Below are 23,819 nucleotides of genomic sequence, written 5' to 3' on the forward strand. Positions count from 1 at the left end.
TTTCTATGGAATTAATTGAAAAAAAGCACTTTTTCAACGTTTTTCAAACGTCCGCTGCTCTGGCATGCTTTCACCTAGAGACATGATTCAAATTCTAAAACGTAGGAAAACTTCTCCTCTGTGGATCTGGCATTCAACTTTTCTGCTAGGTTCTACACTTTCGGATCAGTCCTGGCTCAAACGCCATGTGGGTTCCGGGAGAAAATACGGCTTTTGAATGGGTGTCTATTGCGTTACACACCAGTGCAGCTCGTTAAGTCAGAGTGGAGAGAGCTTGAAAAAAAAGGTCAAACTTTCTCGCTTAAACTGTGTTTTCAGCCACAAATTTCACTCTACAAACATGATTTTCTCAAAAGTAGTAGTAAAACTTGTCCTGATTCACACAATGTGTCTACCTAAACGATAGGATTTACAGTTTTTGAATGAGAAGCCTCAAACTGAGAAGAGGGCAGCCGCCCACTTTATTAGGAACACTTCTGTTCGTACATACAAACTACAAACACACTTCTTAGAGTTTATTTTATTTTTAAAAGGGACAGTGCACAAATTAAACATTATCCTTGTGGTAAGGACAGATGTCTGTCCCAGGTTATAGCAGTACATGCTAATTTCCGCCTGTAGTCAATTTGTTTATACTCTTGAATAGCTCTTCTTCATGACGGCTGCTGTCTCAAGCACACACATAATCATTGCATTGAAACATCATTGCAGGTCACACATTCACGGCCAGCAAACATGCGTGACCGAATTGCTTCGCGCACTGCATCCTCTCACAATTTCCCCCGGGGAATTGTCCGGTCTAGTTAGGATGCAGTGCTGCAGCACAGCAACCTATGGGCTCCCCTAGGGGAGCCCATAGGTTGCAGTGCAAAGCACTGCAACTATTGTTCTTCTACGTGTTTCTTCTTCTTCTTCTTCCTACGTATTCTTCTTCCTCCTACGCAAATTTCGATTTCGAATAACTCAATAACCATATGTCGCACACAGACAAACAATATATCAAAATGTGCGGCTCGATCTGACTCGCTATGCTATTACTTTTCTCTACAGAATACGATTTTTTCGCGAAAGTAGTAGGAAAACTTGTCCTGATTCACACAATGTGTCTAACTAAACGATAGGATTTACAGTTTTTGAATGAGAAGCCTCAAACTGAGAAGAGTGCAGCCGAGAGGCATCATTGACACCCATTATAAACGGGACAGAAAAGTCACTCATTTTTAACTTGCTCTAGTGTCATTATTTTTAACACTACAGACAAAAAAAATACATCATTTTATTCAGGAGACCCTTCTAGCACTCACTGTGAAAGAATTTTGTGAATAGCTGCTTCCGTTGTCGAGTTATTTGTCATTGTTCGAGGCCTGGTCCTTCATGAAAAACAGCACAAAACTCCAGACCTTGTGTGTCTTAGCTCATTGACACCCATTATAAAAGTGACAGAAAAGTCTCTCATTTTTAACACTACAGACAAAAAATTACATCAGTCTATTCAGGAGACCCTTCTAGCGCTCACTGTGAAAGAATTTTGTGAATTTTTTTTTTTGTGAAAAAAAAAGACAGCCTCGGTCGGCATGACACTTCACCTTAGCCGCCCACTTTATTAGGAACACTTCTGTTCGTACATACAAACTACAAACACACTTCTTAGCGTTTAGAGTTTATTTTATTTTTAAAAGGGACAGTGCACAAATTAAACATTATCCTTGTGGTAAGGACAGATGTCTGTCCCAGGTTATAGCAGTACATGCTAATTTCCGCCTGTAGTCACTTTGTTTATACTCTTGAATAGCTCTTCTTCATGACAGCTGCTGTCTCAAGCACACACATAATCATTGCATTGAAACATCATTGCAGGTCACACATTCACGGCCAGCGAACATGCGTGACCGAATTGCTTCACGCACTGCATCCTCTCACAATTTCCCCCGGGGAATTGTCCGGTCTAGTTAGGATGCAGTGCAAAGCACTGCAATTAGGATGCAGTGCAAAGCACTGCAACTATTGTTCTTCTACGTGTTTCTTCTTCTTCTTATATTTATTATTCCTATGCAAATTTTGATTTCGAATAACTCAATAACCGTACGTCGCACACAGACAAACAATATATCAAATCGTGCGGCTCGATCGGACTCGCTATGCTATTACTTTTCTCTACAGAATACGATTTTTTCGCGACGTAGTCGTGAAAAAATCGTCGAAAAAAACCCCCATTCATTTCTATGGAATTAATTGAAAAAAAGCACTTTTTCAACGTTTTTCAAACGTCCGCTGCTCTGGCATGCTTTCACCTAGAGACGTGATTCAAATTCTAAAACGTAGGAAAACTTCTCCTCTGTGGATCTGGCATTTAACTTTTCTGCTAGGTTCTACACTTTCGGATCAGTCCCGACTCAAACGCCATGTGGGTTCCGGGAGAAAATCCGGCTTTTGAATGGGTGTCTATTGCGTTACACACCAGTGAAGCTTGTTATCTTAGAGCAGGGGTTCTCAACCTTTTGCAACCTGGGCCCCACCAAAGCTGGTTCATTGCAGTTGGGGGCCCCTCTTCTCGCCCCGCCCCCATCCCCCCCCCAAACACACTCACCCGCAGTGACGCCACCCGACCTACAGCACCTTATATTGACCGATAGATAGATAGATAGATAGATAGATAGATAGATAGATAGATAGATAGATAGCCCTGGGCTAGATTATTATTATTATTATTATTATTATTAGTAGTAGTAGTAGTAGTAGTAGTAGTAGTAGCAGTAGCAGCAGTAGTAGCATTATCCATTCCATAGAAATACATAGGCCTATTATCATTATTAGGCTATTGTTATAATTGGCAGTAGCACCACATTTCTAATCTGCTTTCGGGCATTATTATTATTATTATTATTATTATTATTATTATGGCCTATTATCATTACTAAGCTGTTGGCAGTAGTACAAGACTTATGTTCTTTCAGGCATTATTATTATTATTAGGCATATTATTATTATTATTATTATTATTATTATTATTATTATTGCTGTTTTTGGTTGTTGATATTATTATTATTATTATGCTATTATTATTAATAGGCATCATTATTATTATTATTATTATTATTATTAGTGTTTTTATTAGGTATTTTATTAGGCTTATCATTAGCTGGCTATTGATATCATTGGGAATTGGGACCAGGCGTGAATTTAGGTTTTACTTTTTACTGTGCCTTTGTGATCTGCATTTGCGTTAATGCGAGACCTGAGCCTGCTTTGCCTTACAAAGATCCTCGATTCTTGGCGAAATGTTTGACAAGCACAGTCTCAAGTCATCCTCAATTTGCGCACGATTGCGATATTTCGTTTTGAGCGCAGTCATTTTTGAAAATCCTGCCTCACACAAGTAGGTCGATGCGAATGGGATGAGCAGTTTCAAGGCTACGTCACACAGTTGCAGGTACTCCTGCATCAATGCTGCCCAGAATGTCGAAAGAGGGCATGAGGTGAAGACTGCCTTAAGTCTACTGTCACTCTTCAGCTCAATAAGCTGTTCCTGCATGTCAACTGGAAGTTCGTCAGCAGTACACACAAATGGATCTCGAACCCACGCAAAAGAGCGATAATCCTCTGTGAAGTATGCCGCAAACTGTTTTCTCATTACCGACAGGTGCTCTGACGCTGCTTGAAAGACAGATGAGAAATCGTGGGAAGTGCCTGCATTACTGATAAAGTCTGCAAGGCTTGGGAACATATCACAGTTCCCCCGACTGATGCGGCCACACACACAAGATTTTATGATAGATTGATGATAGATTTTATAATAGTATTGATTTGTATGTAATAGTCCAATGTCCTGCATTTTGACATGGGTAAATGTGTTGCATCTGCTTAGCTACTATAGCCTGTTAGCCCCAGATTTTTTTTTTCCTCCATACATGAAGCCTACTCGCGACCCCCCTGGAGTACCTCCGCGCCCCACCAGGGGGGCGCGCCCCCCTGGTGGGGCGCGGAGGTACTCCAGGGGGGTCGCGAGTAGGCTTCATGTATGGAGGAAAAAAAAAATCTGGGGATCAGTCCCGACTCAAATCTGGGGATCCGAATACACTTTCGGATCAGTCCCGACTCAAACGCCATGTGGGTTCCGGGAGAAAATCCGGCTTTTGAATGGGTGTCTATTGCGTTACACACCAGTGAAGCTTGTTATCTTAGAGTGCAGTGAGCTTGAAAAAAAAGGTCAAACTTTCTCGCTTAAACTGTGTTTTCAGCCACAAATTTCACTCTACAGACATGATTTTCTCAAAAGTAGTAGTAAAACTTGTCCTGATTCACACAATGTGTCTACCTAAACGATAGGATTTACAGTTTTTGAATGAGAAGCCTCAAACTCAGGAGACTGCAGCCGAGAGGCCTCATTGACACCCATTATAAACGTGACAGAAAAGTCACTCATTTTTAACTCGCTCTAGTGTCCTCATTTTTAACACTACAGACAAAAAAATTACATCAGTCTATTCAGGAGACCCTTCTAGCACTCACTGTGAAAGAATTTTGTGAATAGCTGCTTTCGTTGTCGAGTTATTTGTCATTGTTCGAGGCCTGGTCCTTCGTAAAAAACAGCAGAAAACTCAAGACCTTGTGTGTCTTAGCTCATTGACACCCATTATAAACGTGACAGAAAAGTCACTCATTTTTAACTCGCTCTAGTGTCCTCATTTTTAACACTACAGACAAAAAATTACATCAGTTTATTCAGGAGACCCTTCTAGCGCTGACTGTGAAAGAATTTTGTGAATTTCTTTTTTTTGTGAAAAAAAACAGCCTCGGTCGGCGTGACACTTCACCTTAGCCGCCCACTTTATTAGGAACACTTCTGTTCGTACATACAAACTACAAACACTCTTCTTAGAGTTTAGAGTTTATTTTATTTTTAAAAGGGACAGTGCACAAATTAAACATTATCCTTGTGGTAAGGACAGATGTCTGTCCCAGGTTATAGCAGTACATGCTAATTTCCGCCTGTAGTCACTTTTTTTATACTCTTGAATAGCTCTTCTTCATGACGACAACCGGAAGTGTACCAACACGATGGGGCGTGTAGCGCCACCTGTGGCTCGGGTGCACAATGCACCTCATAACAATAGCTCGATTTAAACACTGTGCATGTAGGATTGGATTTCTCTGGCACCCCTGCTGGGACCCTTTGCTCGATTACTGACAGTAGCTCGATTTGGATGTGCATGTAAACGTAGTGAATGTGTTTACCTAACTGATAGGATTTACAGTTTTTGAATGAGAAGCCTCAAAGTGAGGAGAGCACAGGTGAGCGGCCTTTTAACTCGCTGTAGCGTCCTCATTTTTTACACTAGGGACAAAAAAATACATCTGTGTGTTCAGGCGACCCTTCTAGCGCTCACTGTGAAAGAATTTTGTTAATAGTTGCTTTCGTTTTCGAGTTATTCGTCCTGAGCAAAAAACAGCAGAAATCTGACAAGATCTTGTGGGTCTTAGCGCTCCTGCTCAGGCCCATCGCCATGCCGACTGGGGCCAGTGAGGGAGCAGAGAGGGGGGGGGGCTGCTGTCTCAAGCAGACACATAAATCATGGCATTGTAGCTTCATAGCAGGTCACACATTCACAGCCAGCGAACATGGGTGACCGAATTGCTTCGCGCACTGCATCCTCTCACAATTTCCCCTGGGGAATTGTCCGGTCTAGTTATTATTATTATTATTATGTTCAGTGTTGGGCGGCACGGTGGTGTAGTGGTTAGCGCTGTCGCCTCACAGCAAGAAGGTCCTGGGTTCGAGCCCCGGGGCCGGCGAGGGCCTTTCTGTGTGGAGTTTGCATGTTCTCCCTGTGTCCGCGTGGGTTTCCTCCGGGTGCTCCGGTTTCCCCCACAGTCCAAAGACATGCAGGTTAGGTTAACTGGTGATTCTAAATTGACCGTAGGTGTGAATGTGAGTGTGAATGGTTGTCTGTGTCTATGTGTCAGCCCTGTGATGACCTGGCGACTTGTCCAGGGTGTACCCCGCCTTTCGCCCGTAGTCAGCTGGGATAGGCTCCAGCTTGCCTGCGACCCTGTAGAAGGATAAAGCGGCTGGAGATAATGAGATGAGATGAGATGTTCAGTGTTAGTTCACAGTAGTAATGCAAGAAGCAGAATAGTGACAGTAATAGTGAAGCAAAAACATGCAATTGTACAAACACTGCAGCTCTACAGCAAAATATTCATTTATGAAATGGTCTGATTCTTAACACCAGTAGTGCCAATGATCTTCTCATTGCGATGCGATGCGAGTTGTCAACAAATCCTATAACTTGGTTCATGAAACGCGCTTACAAAATATTTTCACTGTGAATATTTATTGTGTAATGGTGCAAAGTGAGAGAGCGAGAGAGAGACTCTGCCCTTAGGGCAGAGTCAATCCCGCCAGCAAAAATAGGGAAAAAAAGGAGCGATCTCACCTCTTCAGATGTTGATTTAAGTCCGACAATACATTCCTCAAAAAGGGCGTAGAGGAGCAAATTAATCCATCAACGTGTAACATTCAATTTATTCCGGACCATTAAAGACGCCGCCTTCCGCGTAGAATCATACGTCATCCTCGCTGCCATATTGGATAGGTCAAAGCAGAGAATAAAGATTCATGTGCTGCCTTTAACTGTACCAACAGGTTTACCGTCCAAACGAGATCACATGGGATTACCTTTCACAGGTGAGAAACAACAAATTAATCCATCAACGTCTAGTATTCAATTTATTCCGGACCATTAAAGACTCCGCCTTCCGCGTAGAATCATACGTCATCCTCGCCGCCATATTGGAGAGGTCAAAGCGGAGAATAAAGATTAGCTGTGTTTAACTGTACCAACAGGTTTGCCGTCCAAACGAGATCACATGGGATTACCTTTCACAGGCGAGACTGGAAAAATACTTTTCATTGTATTTGGTCATTATAATGTAATTTTACGAACAGATTTTCCTGACTTTGTGGCTAATATGAAGTCTCGCGCATAATAGTTTATGCGCATGCGTCCTTACTTCTTCTATTGTTCTGGTGTCTCCGAAGGGACCATCTTACAGCGCCCCTAGAGGTGTGGCATGTGTATTGCATCGTTTTCAGCAAGCGTTGCGTTGCCATATGGACCTGATATTTTACTGATCGTTGCCCATTTGGACGTGATATATTTTTAAATAACATCTTGTTGCCGTTGTCGTGTGGATGTAGCCTAAATTGCTCATGAGTGTGAGTGTGAATGGTTGTTCATTTATTTGTTAGCCTTGCAAGAGATTGTTGATCTGCCAAGGGTGTACCCGACCTTTCACCTGAAGTCAGCTGGGATTGGCTCCAGCTTCCCCCATGACCCTGACGGATAAGTTGTATAAATAATGTATGGATTGATTGATTTGACTATATTCAAAATATTTTCACTTGTGAAGATAAAAAATTTGTGCCATGTGTGAAAGTCTTAACCCAGAGCAATCACATTCCTCCAGTGTCTGCTGTTTGTGTCTTTGGCTACGTTTACATTAGACCGTATCTGTCTCGTTTTCTTCGCGGATGCACTGTCCGTTTACATTAAACCGCCTGGAAACGCCGGGAAACGGGAATCCGCCAGCGTCCACGTATTCAATCCAGATCGTGTCAGCTCCGGTGCTGTGTAAACATTCAGAATACGCGGATACGCTGTGCTGAGCTCTAGCTGGTGTCTCATTGGACAACGTCACTGTGACATCCACCTTCCTGATTCGCTGGCGTTGGTCATGTGACGCGACTGCTGAAAAACGGCGCGGACTTCCGCCTTGTATCACCTTTCATTAAAGAGTATAAAAGTATGAAAATACTGCAAATACTGATGCAAATACTGCCCATTGTGTAGTTATGATTGTCTTTAGGCTTGCCATCCTTCCACTTGCAAGTGGTAAGTGATATGCGCTGGGATCACACACACAGCGGCTCAGTCCCGAATCACAGCTTGTTCACTTCACTCGCGTGCTCTGTGAGCTGCGCAAGGCCGGAGTGCGCACCCTCCAGAGGGCACTCGCTGTTCAGGGCGGAGTGATTTGGAGCGCAGGATGCCTGCGGAGCCGAGCGTATCCGTGTATTGGTATTGCTGTGTGCACGCAAATCGTGTATTGGTGTTGCTGTGTGCACACTAATTGTTTTAAAAACGTTAATCTGATGATCTGCTGATACGGTCTAATGTAAACATGGGCTTTAACTGATGTGTCTTTGTTGGACCTTATTGTCAGTTGACCTTGTACTAACATCTTGACTAACCATCAAGATTTAAGCATCTATACCAGATGGCTAACGTAAGAAATCTGTCACTCATTTGGATACTGATGCTGGATTGGCAAGACTGACCTCCACAACAATTGCTCTGTGTGTGTGTGTGTGTGTGTGTGTTTTCTTCTCGGACAAAAAAAAAAAGAATGATTAATCATTTGTTGCATCAGATACAACACACAATGTTAATAAATCCTCAGTCCCATATTTTGCCTGTGTTTTAAATTGCCAAGTGGCTCTTATAATAATGATGCGCTCATTACTCATAGAATCATCATGTGTTCTCAGTGGAGTAAGACCACAGTAATTTTGAGGGGAAAAAACAGCAGAATGTGAATAGCCCTGTGCTCTTTTTCACCCTGATTATAATGGCAATCTGACTGTTACTTTCTGCTTACTGGCTGCATCCCAGTTGCAGCACTGTGGGATAAAACAATGGGTGGTTACATAAGGTTAATTAGTTAAATAGCCCATCACTAATTACTACTCCACAACCTCCCCACAACTGGGTATAGGTATATGAGGGGACACAGATGCTCAGCCAAGGTATGCATAGTATTAGATTCATTTTAGTAACAATTGCATGCTGTATTACAATGTCTAGAAATCTACTAATATTGGTGGCTTTTTTTTGGGGGGGCACGGACAACACACCCTTGTGCCCCCAGAGCAGGCTGTACTCCTTTTTCACTAAGAGTTCAATGTGGATGCCCATTTATGTCACTTTCAGGAAAAGTCTAAAAATATTGAGAACTTCTTGTGCTAAATATGGTTTTATATTCAGTATTTGCCACAAATTTACAAGTTCAAATGGCAGCAGCTTTTTTTTTCATGAAACCAAAACAGAACACACACTTGTGTCTACCTCTCTTTTATTTTAAGTTTATATTGTGAATGGGGAAAAATGTAATTTCATCGACTTTGACTGTGTCATGGTTGGTTGTGCAAGAAAGGCTAGTTTGAGTATTTTGGAAATTGCTGATCTCCTGGGATTTCTGCACACAGCAAAATAAGTGCACCTTGCTGATGAGAGAGGTCAAAAGAGAATAGTCATATTGGTTCAGTGGCTGAGAGTAAGACTAATTTAACTCAAATAACCACTTTTATAAACATGGTGAGCAGAAAACCATCTCAGAATGCACATGTTGAACTGTGAGGCAGATGGGCTACAACAGCAGAAGAGCACCTCAGGTTCCACTCATGAGCCAAGAACCGGAATCTGAGGCTACAGCACGCACAGGCTCACCGAAACTGGAGAGTTGAAGATTGGAAAACATCACCCGGTCTTTTTTCCAATTTTCAACTGTCTAGTTTCAGTGAGGCGAAGTCCTCAGTATATTAGGGAGAAAATGGAGACCAGCAAAAGATATTTGTGATGTTCCAGATGTTTCTTAGTGAAAACTGCATTCTGTTAAAACTACGTTTGCTCATTATTATTTGTTTGTTTTGCATGTTCCAGGAGCTGGTGGTCATGGGAGCACCTGGATCATACTACTGGACTGGAACAGTGAAAGTGTTCAATATCACCTCCAATACTCAATACAGCCTCAACAAAAATCAGCTGAGTTCTCAAAGATACAGTTACCTGGGTGAGTATTAACTTTTTTTAATCATAAAAACAAGTGAATTTGCCCACTTTGAATCTGTAAGAACTGTAATTAAAGCTTGTGTTTGCTTTGTACTCAGGCGATGCAGTGACAGCTGGTCACTTCTCATCACCTACTTCCATCGATATTGCTGCTGGTGCACCTCGGGATGGTGGTGGTGGAAAAGTAATTGGAATCTGTTTCTTCTTCATGTCTGAAGTTTTAAGTCGATAGCAAACATGCACTGCATTAATGGAAACATTTCTCTTGTTCAGTCTGACACTTTGATGCCCTCATTTGTTGTAGGTTTACGTCTTCCGGATTGACAGCGTCTCTCTTGTAAAGGTCTTTCAAGCCTCAGGGAAAATGGTTGGTATAATACAGACTCTGCTACAAACTGTTTTCTTATTTTATGTAAGCAGCCATGTTTGCTATAGCACAAATGTTAGCTTGAGCGGTCATATTTATACCACAGTGTTTATGAAAAATGTAGTCTGAAGATCAAACGCAAGGAAAAAATTACCTGAAAGAAATTTCAGTCTGAGTCACATTTGTAATATGCACAGGGATGGGACATACTCGTGTAATTGTAATTTGTTATGATACTTAAGGATGATTTTTGACATATTTATTCTTTGAGTATTTTTTAAATTAAGTACCTGTATTTATTTATATTAAGTTGAATACATTTTACTTCAATTAAATACCTTAATTATATTTTCAAGAAAAAAAGGTTACATTTATTCCTTATATTTTTATTGAATCCTTCAAAGTACCAGAATCATGCCAATTCATCATCATATTGCACAATGTATTTAGTGCTATAGCTATCAGTGTGCATTTGAATATGGATAAGCCACCAGGCTCGATTGAATTTGTGGATAAGCATCCCTGGCCCTACCTCAGTAAAATATTTCAGTATGCCAGAGTAAAGAAAGACTCATATAAAATGAGGTGTCTCCTTTGCCTCCAGAGAAGACATGAACTCTATCTAATTTGAGAAAATGTAAATTTAGGAAATTTGATAACATAACCTGACTATATTTAACCAAGTTATCCTGTTTTGTTTGTTTTGGTTTGTATGTATGTATGTATGTATGTATGTATGTATGTATGCATGCATGTGTTTGTTTTACTGATGCCAGTTTAGACTAGCATCAATTCCAGTAGCTAATATACTTAGAAAGTCAAATTCTAGCTAATTGTTCATATCGATAGTTTAATTTTTTTTTTAATTTCTGATGAATTAATTAGCAAAATACACAGTGTCATGCATATGAAAAGTAAACATACTAAGGTTGAATGATGTTTGCAGGTAAAATGGTGTAGTTGCTTTCAAACAGAAATACAGTGTCTTGCAAAAGTATTCATCCCTCTTTGTGTTTGTCCTGTTTTGTCGCATTACAAGCTAGAATTAAAATGGATTTTTTGGGGGGATTAGCACCATCTGATTTACACAACATGCTGACCATATATTTCGATTACGTTCATTATGTCTTATATTAAATATAGTTAGTTTTTTTTTTCTTTTTTTATCAGACATCTAGTTTTTGGGTTTGTTTACCTGACATGTTTCGACGTACGACTGTCGTCTTCCTCAGACACTCTGACACTTCCGGTGACACTCTGAAGAAGACGACAGTCGTACGTCGAAACATGTCAGGTAAACAAATCCAAAAACTAGATGTCTGATAAAAAAAGAAAAAAAAAACTAACATGCTGACCACTTTAAAGGTGAAAATTGTTTTTTATTGTGACACAAATAATAATTAAGATGAAAAAACAGAAATCTGGAGTGTGCATAGGTATTCACCCCTCCAAAGTGAATACTTTGTAAAGCCACCTTTTGCTGCAGTTACAGCTGCAAGTCTCTTGGGGTATGCCTCTATTAGCTTAGCACATCTAGCCACTGGGATTTTTGCCCATTCCTCAAGGAAAAAATGCTGCAACTCCTTCAAGTTAGATGGGTTGTGTTGGTGTACAGCAATCTTCAAGTTATGCCACAGATTCTCAATTGGATTAAGGTCTGGACTTTGATTAGGCCATTCCAAGACATTTAAATGTTTCCCTTTAAAGCACTCTAGTGTAGCTTTAGCAGTATGTTTAGGGTCATTGTCCTGCTGGAACGTGAACCTTCGTCCTGGCCAACTCAAACAGGTTTTCCTCCAGAATTGCCCTGTATTTAGTGCCATCCATCTTTCCTTCTGTCCTGGCCAGCTTTCCTGTCCCTGCAGATGAAAAACATCCCCACAGCATGATGCTGTCACCACCATGTTTCACTGTAGGAATGGTGTGCTCAGGGTGTTGGGTTTGCGCCACACATGGCATTTCCCATGATCGCCAAAAAGTTCAATTTAATCTCATTTGACTAGAGAATCTTCTTCTATGTGTTTGGGGAGTCTGGCACATGCTGTTGGGCAAACTCCAAATGTGATTTCTTGTTGTTGTTGTTTTTTTCCTGGCCACTTTTCCATAAAGTCCTGCTCTGTGGAGCATATGGCTTAAAGTGGTCCTGTGGACAGATACAGTGGTGCTTGAAAGTTTGTGAACCCTTTAGAATTTTCTATATTTCTGCATAAATATGACCTAAAACATCATCAGATTTTCACACAAGTCCTAAAAGTAGATAAAGAGAACCCAATTAAACAAATGATACAAAAATATTATACTTGGTCATTTATTTATTGAGGAAAATGATCCAATATTATATATCTGTGAGTGGCAAAAGTATGTGAACCTCTAGGATTAGCAGTTAATTTGAAGGTGAAATTAGAGTCAGGTGTTTTCAATCAATGGGATGACAATCAGGTGTGAATGGGCACCCTGTTTTATTTAAAGAACAGGGATCTATCAAAGTCTGATCTTCACAACACATGTTTGTGGAAGTGTATCATGGCATGAAGAAAGGAGATTTCTGAGGACCTCAGAAAAAGTGTTGTTGATGCTCATCAGGCTGGAAAAGGTTACAAAATCATCTCTAAAGAGTTTGGACTCCACCAATCCACAGTCAGACAGATTGTGTACAAATGGAGGAAATTCAAGACCATTTTTACCCTCCCCAGGAGTGGTCGTCCAACAAAGATCACTCCAAAAGCAAGGCGTATAATAGTCAGCGAGGTCACAAAGGACTTCAGGGTAACTTCTAAGCAACTGAAGGCCTCTCTCACATTGGCTAATGTTCATGAGTCCACCATCAGGAGAACACTGAACAACAATGGTGTGCATGGCAGGGCTACAAGGAGAAAGCCACTGCTCTCCAAAAAGAACATTGCTGCTCGTCTGCTGTTTGTTAAAGATCACGTGGACAAGCCAGAAGGCTATTGGAAAAATGTTTTGTGGATGGATGAGACCAAAATAGAACTTTTTGGTTTCAATGAGAAGCGTTATGTTTGGAGAAAGGAAAACCCTGCATTCCAGCATAAGAACCTTATCCCATCTGTGAAACATGGTGGTTGTAGTATCATGGTTTGGGCCTGTTTTGCTGCATCTGGGTCAGAACGGCTTACCATCATTGATGGAACAATAAATTCTGAATTATACCAGTGAATTCTAAAGGAAATGTCAGGACATCTGTCCATGAACTGAATCTCAAGAGAAGGTGGGTCATGCAGCAAGACAACGACCCTAAGCACATAAGTCGTTCTACCAAAGAATGGTTAAAGAAGAATAAGTTAATGCTTTGGAATGGCCAAGTCAAAGTCCTGACCTTAATCCAATCGAAATGTTGTGGAAGGACCTGAAGCAAGCAGTTCATGTGAGGAAACCCACCAACATCCCAGAGTTGAAGCTGTTCTGTACGGAGGAATGGGCTAAAATTCCTCCAAGCCGGTGTGCAGGACTGATCAACAGTTACCGGAATTGTTTAGTTGCAGTTATTGCTGCACAAGGGGGTCACACCAGATACTGAAAGCAAAGGTTCACATACTTTTGCCATTCACAGATATATAATATTGGATCATTTTCCTCGATAAATAAATGACCAAGTATAATATTTTTGTCTCATTTGTTTAATGTGGTTCTCTTTATCTACTTTTAGGACTTGTGTGAAAATCTGATAATGTTTTCGGTCATATTTATGCAGAAATATAGAAAATTCTAAAGGGTTCACAAACTTTCAAGCACCACTGTACTCCCATCTCTGCTGTGGATCTTTGCAGCTCCTTCAGTGTTCCCTTGGTGTGTTTGTTGCACCTCTGATTAATGCCCTCCTTGCCTGGTCTGTGAGTTTTGGTGAGCGGCCTTCTCTTGTCAGGTTTGTAGTGGTGCCATATTCTGTCCATTTTGCTATAATGGATTTAAATGTGCTTCTTGGGATATTCAAATTTGGGATATTTTTTATAACCCAACCCTGAACTATACTTCTTCACAACTTTGTCTCTGACATGTTTGGAGTGCTCCTTGGTTTTCATGTTGCGTGCTTAGTAGTGTTGCAGAGTCAGGGTCCTTCCATAACATGTTAATTTATACAGACATCATGTGACGGATCATTTGGCACTTTGATTGCACACAGATGGATCTTAATCAACTAATTATGTGACTTATGGAGTTAATTGGTTGGACCAGCTCTTATTTAGGGGTTTCATATGAAAGTGGGTGAATCCCTATGCACACTCCAGATTTCTGGGTTTTTTTTTTCATCTTAATTATTGTTTGTGTCACAATAAAACATTTTGCACCTTTAAAGTGGTAGGCATGTTGTATAAATCAAATGGTGCCAACCCTCCAAAAATCCATTTTAATTCCAGCTTTTAATGCGACAAAACAGGACAAACACCAACAGGGATGAATATTTTTGCAAGACATTGTAAGCTTCTAACAGTTTTAGATGAGCAATAAAAGTTACTTTTCACATGAAAAGATGACAGCTTAATTTCATCCATTTTTACACTTTCACACTTAAGTACATTTAAAGTTAGTGTACATCGAGTACAGTTTTGGCTGGATATTGTCACTGTTAACTGAGTATGATTCTGACACATTCCATATACTTTTACTTAAATACTTTTTTCCTGAATGTGCAGGATGTCTTAAAGTAATTGAACTGCTTTTGTTATCTTAGTTTGGATATATAAAGAAAATGCATGCTTGTGCTTTCAGAAGGCATTATGATATTGTACTTTAGTACAGTATTTTAAGTTTACTAATGCAGAATGTATTAAGGTTCACTTGATACTTCCATGGAGTTCTAATAAGAACTGTCTTGCTCTGTGCCTTGGCTTGGTTTCAGATGGGCTCTTACTTTGGCTCCTCACTGTGTGCAGTTGACCTGAACGCAGATGGACTCTCAGACCTGCTGGTCGGGGCACCAATGTTCAGTGAGGTTCGGGATGAAGGCCAGGTGTCTGTTTACATCAGCAGGGGCAATGTGAGTTCATTTCTTCCAAAGGTGACATTATTATAAACAATATATACACTGTTTAAAGCACTGCTAAACAGTATTAAGCTGCCTTTGTAGCACTCTCAGATGTTGTTAATTAAACTTGTGTTTTTTTGTGTTCTTCTAATTGTATGCAAGATAATCTCGCCTTATATAAATGTTAAAATTCTATTTGTTTGTGTATGATCTTCAAAATAACGAAGAATTTTGCTAAATGTGCAGGGGGTGATGGAGGAGGTGATGCTTTTGAATGGGGACAATGCATACAATGCTCATTTCGGAGAGTGTATCAGTGCTATTGGGGATATCGATGATGACGGGTACCAAGGTCAGATTGTGCACACTGAGTTAGTTTAAGCTACTCTCTTGTAAGTCTGATTTTTCATTATGTGTTTTGAAAAAGCAGTTATAAATCTCTAATAGACAATAAATACAGTTCTAGTTGAGAACTTTCATTCATTCTATCATTCATTATTTCATTTTCAGTAAGTACTTTATCCTGGTCACTGTCATGGTGAATCTGGAGTCTATCCCAGAAACACTGGCTGTGACACGTGTACACCTGATGGGGCACCAGTCCATCACAGAGCATCATGTGTGTACACGTTCATCCTCTCATTCACATCTAGGTGCAGTTTAGCATAGCAAATCTACCTATTGGCATGTGTTTGGGAGGTGGCAGGAAATCCATGAAAACATGGACAGACAGACAGTATCAGGTTACTCAAGGTCAAACTTGGGATCCTGGAACTGTGAGAGACAGCATGTGTGCCAGAACTTTAATTATAAAGATAAAAAAACCAATCATTCTTAATCAGGATATTTGTTAACATGCTGCATGCAAACATGCAGCATGTTTGATATTTGTACTGTATATTTGTTAAATGCTTTATCCGCCCCAAATCCCACCATGATATCTTATATATAGCCTTTTAGTTTCCTGGCTCTGTGTCTTTCAGTCAAACTGTTTCTGTAAACAGATTTCATAGTGTGGTTCAGTTTTGAGGCCTTACACATTTCCTGAAAATTCCTTTTTTTTTAAATTTGCTGAAAACACAAAACGCACTGGGGGGCGGCACGGTGGTGTAGTGGTTAGCGCTGTCGCCTCACAGCAAGAAGGTCCGGGTTCGAGCCCCGTGGCCAGCGAGGGCCTTTCTGTGCAGAGTTTGCATGTTCTCCCCGTGTCCTCGTGGGTTTCCTCCGGGTGCTCCGGTTTCCCCCATAGTACAAAGACATGCAGGTTAGGTTAACTGGTGAATCTAAATTGACCGTAGGTGTGAGTGTGAATGGTTGTCTGTGTCTGTGTGTCAGCCCTGTGATGACCTGGTGACTTGTCCAGGGTGTACCCCGCCTTGCGCCCATAGTCAGCTGGGATAGGCTCCAGCTTGCCTGCGACCCTGTAGAACAGGATAAAGTGGCTAGAGATAATGAGATGAGATGAGACAAAATGCACTGGCTTCTGGCAGCATCAGATTAGATGTATTTTTCTGTTTGTTTGGGAGACCACTCCAAATTTACTTGGTGAAAGTATCTCATAAGGCAGGGTTCCCCATCTCAGGTCAAGCACAGTTAATTTCCCTGCTCTAACACACCTTCTAATCCTGGTGATCAGGTGTTGCTGAACAAGATCACCATCATACCATGCTGGACTCCCCTGCCACACCCCTTGATCTGATAGTGAAGGCATTATGGCTGCTAAAAATGGGAAAAAAAAAGCAACAACAAAAAAATTAATATATTTATCATCTGTAGGTATCATTTCTGATACCTTTCAACCTGGCTGAATAAATGATATATTCTCTTTTTGTATAATTTGCAGTTCTGGGACTTCTGCAACTTCTAAAACAGCTGTGCATTTTTTTAGTGTACAATGGTGCTTGAAAGTTTGTGATTCCTTTAAAATGTTCTTTATTTCTACATAAATATGACCTAAAACATCATCAGATTTTCACACAAGTCCTAAACGTAGATAAAGAGAACCAAATTAAACAAATGAGACAAAAATATTATACTTGGTCATTTATTTATTGAGGAAAATGATCCAATATTACATATCGGTGAGTGGCAAAAGTATGTGAACCTTTGCTTTCAGTATCTGGTGTGACCCCCTTGTGCAGCAATAACTGCAACTAAATGTTTCCAGTAACTGTTGGAGGAAACGTTTAGTTGCAGTTATGGCTTGGAGGAATTTTAACCCATTCCTCCATACAGAACAGCTTCAACTCTGGGATGTTGGTGGATTTCCTCACATGAACTGCTCGCTTCAGGTCCTTCCACAACATTTCATTTGGCTTAAGGTCAGGACTTTGACTTGGCCATTCCAAAACATTAACTTTATCCTTCTTTAACCACTCTTTGGTAGAACGACTTGTGTTCTTAGGGTCGTTGTCTTGCTGCATGACCCACCTTCTCTTGAGACAGATGTCCTGACATTTTCCTTTAGAATGTGCTGGTATAATTCAGAATTAATTGTTCCATCAATGATGGTAAGCCGTCCTGGCCCAGATGCATCAAAACAGGCCCAAACCATGATACTACCACCACCATGTTTCACAGATGGGATAAGGTTCTTATGCTGGAATGCAGGGTTTTCCTTTCTCCAAACATAACATTTCTCATTTAAACCAAAAAGTTCTATTTCGGTCTCATCCATCCACAAAACATTTCCAGGACGGCTTACCATCATTGATGGAACAATGAATTCTGAATTATACCAGCGAATTCTAAAGGAAAATGTCAGGACATCTGTCCATGAACTGAATCTCAGGAGAAGGTGGGTCATGCAGCAAGACAACGACCCTAAGAGCACAACATTCCAAACATTCCAATAGCCTTCTGGCTTGTCCACGTGATCTTTAGCAAACTGCAGATGAGCAGCAATGTTCTTTTTGGAGAGCAGTGGCTTTCTCCTTGCAACCCTGCCATGCACACCATTGTTGTTCAGTGTTCTCCTGATGGTGGACTCATGAACATTAGCCAATGTGAGAGAGGCCTTCAGTTGCTTAGGAGTTACCCTGGGGTCCTTTGTGACCTCGCCAACTATTACATGCCTTGCTCTTAGAGTGATCTTTGTTGGACGACCACTCCTGGGGAGGGTAACAGTCACTACGTTTACATGCACATAGAGAGAATCGAATTTCTGCCGTTGCTCGACTGAAATCGAAGTTCAAAATGCCATGTATACACCTTAATTCGGCTGAAATTGAACCGAACTTGATTTCTCGGAATCAAGCTATACGACTGTGGCAGCGGGGGCGTGGTCAAGCGCCGGTCTGTGACAGGAGGGCGGAGTCGGGGAAGGTAAGTGGCAGAATCGCTACAGTGGTGCCGAAACCCGGGAAAGGTGGAGCATCAGTCCTGCATCCCCATGGAATCCTCCCCGTTCGCGGACTTGGTCCACGCCCTCACCACGGCTCAGCAGAGCCAGCACCAGGCACTCGTCACGCTCCGGAAGGAGCAGGAGCGCCGCTTCGAAGCCCTGGTGCTGGCTCAGCAGGAAGATCGAGAGGCGTTCCGGCGTCTCCTCGTGTCGGCGGGGTCCACCAGCGCCCCGGCCGCGGGGCCGTCTCCCCTCACCTTAACCAAGATGGGCCCGCAGGACGACCCCGAGGCTTTCATCACGTTGTTCGAGCAGGTCGCCGAAGCCTCGGGGTGGCCGATGGAGCAGTGCACGGCGCGCCTCCTCCCCCTCCTGATGGGAGAGGCGCAGCTAGCCGCACTACAGCGCCCCGCCGATCGCCGGCTGGCCTACGCCGACCTTCGCCGGGCTTTCCTCCAGCGCGTGGGGCGCACGCCGGAGCAGCAGCGCCAGCGCTTCCGCGCGCTGCGGATGGAGGAAGGCGGCAGCCCGTTCGCGTTTGGCCAGCAGCTCCGGGACGCCTGCTGGCGGTGGCTGAGGGCCGAAGATCGCGACGCCGAGGGAATCATCGACCAGGTGGCGCTGGAACAGTTCATCGCCCGCTTACCAGCCGGAACCGCGGAGTGGGTCCAGTGCCACCGCCCGGCGTCGCTGGATCAGGCCGTAGGACTGGCGGAGGATCATCTGGCGGCTGTTCCGGCGGCAGGACAACCAACGACATCGTCTTCTCTTTCTTCTTCTCTCTCTCTTTCTCCCCCCCCCTCCTCCCGTGTCCCGTCCTCGCCCCATTCCCCCACCACGGAGGCGGGAGCCGGCTCCACCCCAGCCGGCCCGCCGCACCCGTGGTGCCCTCCCGTTTCTCCCTTCTGTGTCTGTCTCTCCCCCCCCTCAGGTGAGTGAGCCTCAGAACACAGCTGCAGAGGGAAGGCCCGGGCCGGTTTGCTGGCGCTGCGGGGAACCGGGCCACCTGCAGCAACAGTGTGCCGCGATGGAGGTGGGGGCGGTGGTGCGGATCCCTGACACACCAGAGGCTGCCCTCGATCGGGCCAGAGCGTATCGCATACCGGTAAGTGTACAAGGGGCTACATATCAGGCGTTGGTGGATTCAGGCTGCAATCAGACCTCGATCCGCCAAAGCCTGGTGCAAGACGAGGCATTGGGGGGAGCACAAGGGGTGAAGGTGTTGTGTGTGCACGGGGATATTCACAGCTACCCGTTGGTGTCAGTCCACATACATTTCAGAGGGGAAAAATCAATAGTGAAGGCGGCGGTTAATCCTCGCCTTACCCACTCTTTGATCTTGGGGACTGATTGGCCAGGATTTCGGGGTTTGATGGCACGCCTAGTAAAGAGTGGGTCCTGCCGGTTGATAGGGGAGGGTCCCGGTGTCGCTTTGGCTGGAGCTGCGGTCGCAGAGCCGTCTACGTCATCTCCGCGACAGAGTGAGGAGCCCCCGGCCCCTCCTCTTTCTATTGGGGAATCCCTCGCGGATTTCCCACTGGAACAATCGTGAGATGAGACTCTGCGACACGCGTTTGACCAAGTGAGAGTAATCGATGGTCAAACGCTCCAGCCGAACGCCACCCCGTCCTTCCCCTATTTTTCCATTTTGAAGGATAGGTTATACCGAGTGACACAGGACACTCAGACGAAAGAGCGAGTCACCCAGTTGTTAATTCCAAAGAGCCGCCGGGAATTGGTATTCCAGGCGGCTCACTTTAATCCCATGGCTGGACACCTCGGGCAGGATAAGACACTCGCCCGGATAATGGCCCGATTCTATTGGCCCGGGGATTCGCGGCGACGTCCGTAAGTGGTGTACGGCGTGCCGCGAATGCCAGTTAGTAAATCCAGCGGCCATTCCAAAAGCGCCCTTGCGCCCCCTACCATTAATCGAGACCCCGTTCGAAAGAATTGGGATGGATCTCGTCGGGCCATTAGATCGGTCAACACGAGGGTACCGCTTTATATTGGTTCTGGTGGACAAGGCAACGCGATACCCGGAAGCGGTGCCTCTTCGCAATATCTCAGCACGCAGTATTGCAGAGGCCCTCTTCCACGTCATCTCCCGGGTTGGAATCCCGAAAGAGATTCTGACTGACCAAGGCACCTCGTTTATGTCACGAACACTGAGCGAACTGTATGGGCTACTGGGTATTAAGCCGATCCGCACCAGCGTTTATCACCCACAGACGGACGGTTTAGTTGAATGGTTCAATCGCACCCTCAAGAATATTATCAAAAAATTCGTAAGTGAGGACGCACGTAACTGGGATAAGTGGCTCGAACCCTTGCTGTTTGCAGTGCGAGAGGTCCCCCAAGCCTCCACGGGGTTCTCCCCATTTGAATTATTATACGGGCGTAAGCCGCGCGGCATCTTAGATGTACTGCCGGAAAATTGGGAGGGGGGACCTTCACAGAGCAAAAACGAGATTCAGTATGTTATGGATCTGCGCGCAAAACTCCACATGCTCACCCACCTAACTCAGGAGAATTTGCGGCAGGCCCAGGAATGGCAAACCCGCCTGTACAACAAGGGCACGCGCCTTAGAGAGTTCACTCCGGGAGATAAGGTACTCGTCCTGTTGCCCACCTCGAGCTCCAAATTAATCGCCAAGTGGCAAGGACCCTTTGAGGTCACACGGCGAGTCGGGGACGTCGACTATGAGGTTAGGCGAACGGACAGGGAGGGGGCGCTACAGATCTACCACCTCAATCTGCTAAAACTCTGGAATGAGGAGGTCCCCGTGGCGTTGGTGTCGGTAGTTCCGGAGAAGGCGGAGCTGGGGCCGGAGGTCCAAAAAGGGACATTGGCATCTCGTACCTCTCCGGTCCCCTGCGGAGACCACCTCTCCCCAACCCAACTCACGGAGGTCGCCCAGTTGCAGGCCGAGTTTTCGGATGTGTTCTCGCCCCTGCCCGGTCGCACTAACCTCATAGAACACCACATAGAGACGCCCCCGGGGGTGGTAGTGCGTAGCCGTCCTTATACATTACCCGAACACAAAAAAAAGGTGGTTCGGGAAGAACTTCAGGCCATGCTCGAAATGGGCATCGTCGAGGAGTCCCACAGTGACTGGAGCAGCCCGGTGGTCTTGGTTCCTAAGGCCGACGGCTCGGTCCGGTTCTGTGTGGACTATAGAAAAGTCAACGCGGTGTCTAAATTCGACGCGTACCCAATGCCTCGTATTGATGAGCTGCTCGATCGACTAGGCACGGCTCGCTTTTACTCGACACTGGATTTGACGAAGGGAGATCCCCTTGACTCCATTATCCCGGGAAAAAATGGCCTTTTCCACACCGTTCGGCTTACACCAGTTCGTCACACTTCCGTTTGGGCTGTTTGCGGCGCCCGCTACGTTTCAGCGGCTGATGGACCGGGTCCTCCGGCCCCACGCCACCTACGCGGCCGCTTACCTTGACGACATCATTATTTATAGTAATGACTGGCAGCGGCACCTGCAACACCTGAGGGCCGTCCTTAGGTCGCTGATGCGGGCGGGGCTCACTGCCAACCTGAAGAAGTGTGCAATTGGGCGGGTGGAAGTACGGTATCTGGGCTTCCGCTTGGGTAACGGGCAGGTGCGTCCCCAAATTAATAAGACAGCAGCGATTGCGGCCTGCCCGAGGCCCAAGACCAAAAAGGGGGTGAGACAGTTCCTGGGGCTGGCTGGCTACTATCGTAGGTTTATACCTAATTATTCGGACGTCACCAGCCCGCTGACTGACCTCACTAAAAAGGGGGCGCCAGATCCGGTCCAGTGGACGGAGCAGTGCCAGCGGGCTTTCTCTGAGGTAAAGGCTGCACTGTGTGGGGGGCCACTTTTACACTCCCCTGACTTCTCTCTCCCTTTTATGTTGCAGACGGATGCGTCGGACAGAGGGCTGGGGGCCATTTTGTCCCAGCAGGTGGAGGGGGAGGATCGCCCCATCCTGTACATTAGTCGGAAGCTGTCAGTGCGTGAGGGGCGCTACAGCACCATAGAGAAGGAGTGCCTGGCGATCAAGTGGGCGGTCCTCGCCCTCCGTTACTACCTGCTGGGGCGCTCTTTCACCCTCTGTTCGGACCACGCGCCCCTCCAGTGGCTCCACCGCATGAAGGATGCCAACGCGCGGATCACCCGTTGGTATCTGGCACTCCAACCCTTCAACTTCAAGGTGGTCCACAGGCCGGGGGCGCAGATGGTCGTGGCGGACTTCCTCTCCCGTCAAGGGGGGGGGGGGGGGGGGGAGTCGGCTGCGGGCCGGACGGGCGCCCGGCCTGAGTCGGGCGGTGGGGGTATGTGGCAGCGGGGGCGTGGTCAAGCGCCGGTCTGTGACAGGAGGGCGGAGTCGGGGAAGGTAAGTGGCAGAATCGCTACACCTGAGGGTAATTAACCTGTGTTTGTGTGTGTTTTCCCCAGTAAACCGCCCTCTACTTAAGGAGGGAGAGGGAGAGCGGAAGGGAGCTCTCTCCCCAGCCAGACGACTTGTGTGTGTGTGCGCGCCTGTGTGCGTGGCTGAGAGAGTGGTGTATGCGTCTGAAAAGAGCAAATAAAAAGAGTGATTGAATTTTACTCTGTCCTGCCGTCCTCTGTGCTCCACCCACACGCGATTCTCGCTACAACGACCTAGTTTATGCGATTTCTGCCGAGCTACTTTGTGCATGTATACCCTATCGAGCTAGTTGTCAAGCTACTTCCGGAAGTGACGAGTGACGAGACCATAAGCGGGACACACAACAGCCTCGGTCGGCATGACAACAGTAGTAGCGAGCAGCAGAAGAGGTCAGGAGGAACAAACGAAGAAGAGAAAATGGCGATGTACAGCTCTCTGAAGTGTGGGTGGAGCACAGAGGACGGCAGGACAAAGCTTCTGGTACTAATAGGCTTTTTATTGTCAGACTTTTCAGTTTAACAGCCTACTTTTACTCTTGAGAGAAAAACACACACGCGCGCGCTGTGTTCTAGTCCCGGGATGAGCTGTCCCCTCTGCTCTCCCTCTGCCTCCTTAAATAGGGCGCGGTTACTGGGAAGACACACAAACACAGGTTAATTACCGTCAGGTGTAGTGATTCTGCCACTCACCTTCCCTGACTCCGCCCTCCTGTCACAGACCGGCGCTTGACCACGCCCCCACTGCCACAGGCAAGCAGAAACGTGCACTTCTGGAGCAATGAGGATACAGAGTTCATGCTCATTCAGCTTAAGGAGTTGAATATATTAAAATTCATGGACGGGAGAAAAACGCGCAATG

General features: G+C 44.8%; 1 protein-coding gene across 3 annotated transcripts in view; it reads left to right on the forward strand.

Moving 5' to 3' along the window:
- The window catches only part of itga9 (integrin, alpha 9), a 259,270-nt gene that overhangs the window by 84,879 nt on the left and 150,572 nt on the right, over positions 1 to 23,819 (forward strand). For all 3 annotated transcript variants that reach the window (XM_060925348.1, XM_060925349.1, XM_060925350.1), the window contains 5 exons: positions 9,723 to 9,852; positions 9,950 to 10,035; positions 10,156 to 10,218; positions 15,077 to 15,214; positions 15,449 to 15,554. In XM_060925348.1, coding sequence (XP_060781331.1) covers positions 9,723 to 9,852; positions 9,950 to 10,035; positions 10,156 to 10,218; positions 15,077 to 15,214; positions 15,449 to 15,554 — 523 coding nt within the window. The remainder of the gene's footprint in view (positions 1 to 9,722; positions 9,853 to 9,949; positions 10,036 to 10,155; positions 10,219 to 15,076; positions 15,215 to 15,448; positions 15,555 to 23,819) is intronic.

The sequence above is a fragment of the Neoarius graeffei genome, chromosome 7 (genome assembly GCF_027579695.1).
Source record: "Neoarius graeffei isolate fNeoGra1 chromosome 7, fNeoGra1.pri, whole genome shotgun sequence".
NCBI lineage: Eukaryota > Metazoa > Chordata > Actinopteri > Siluriformes > Ariidae > Neoarius > Neoarius graeffei.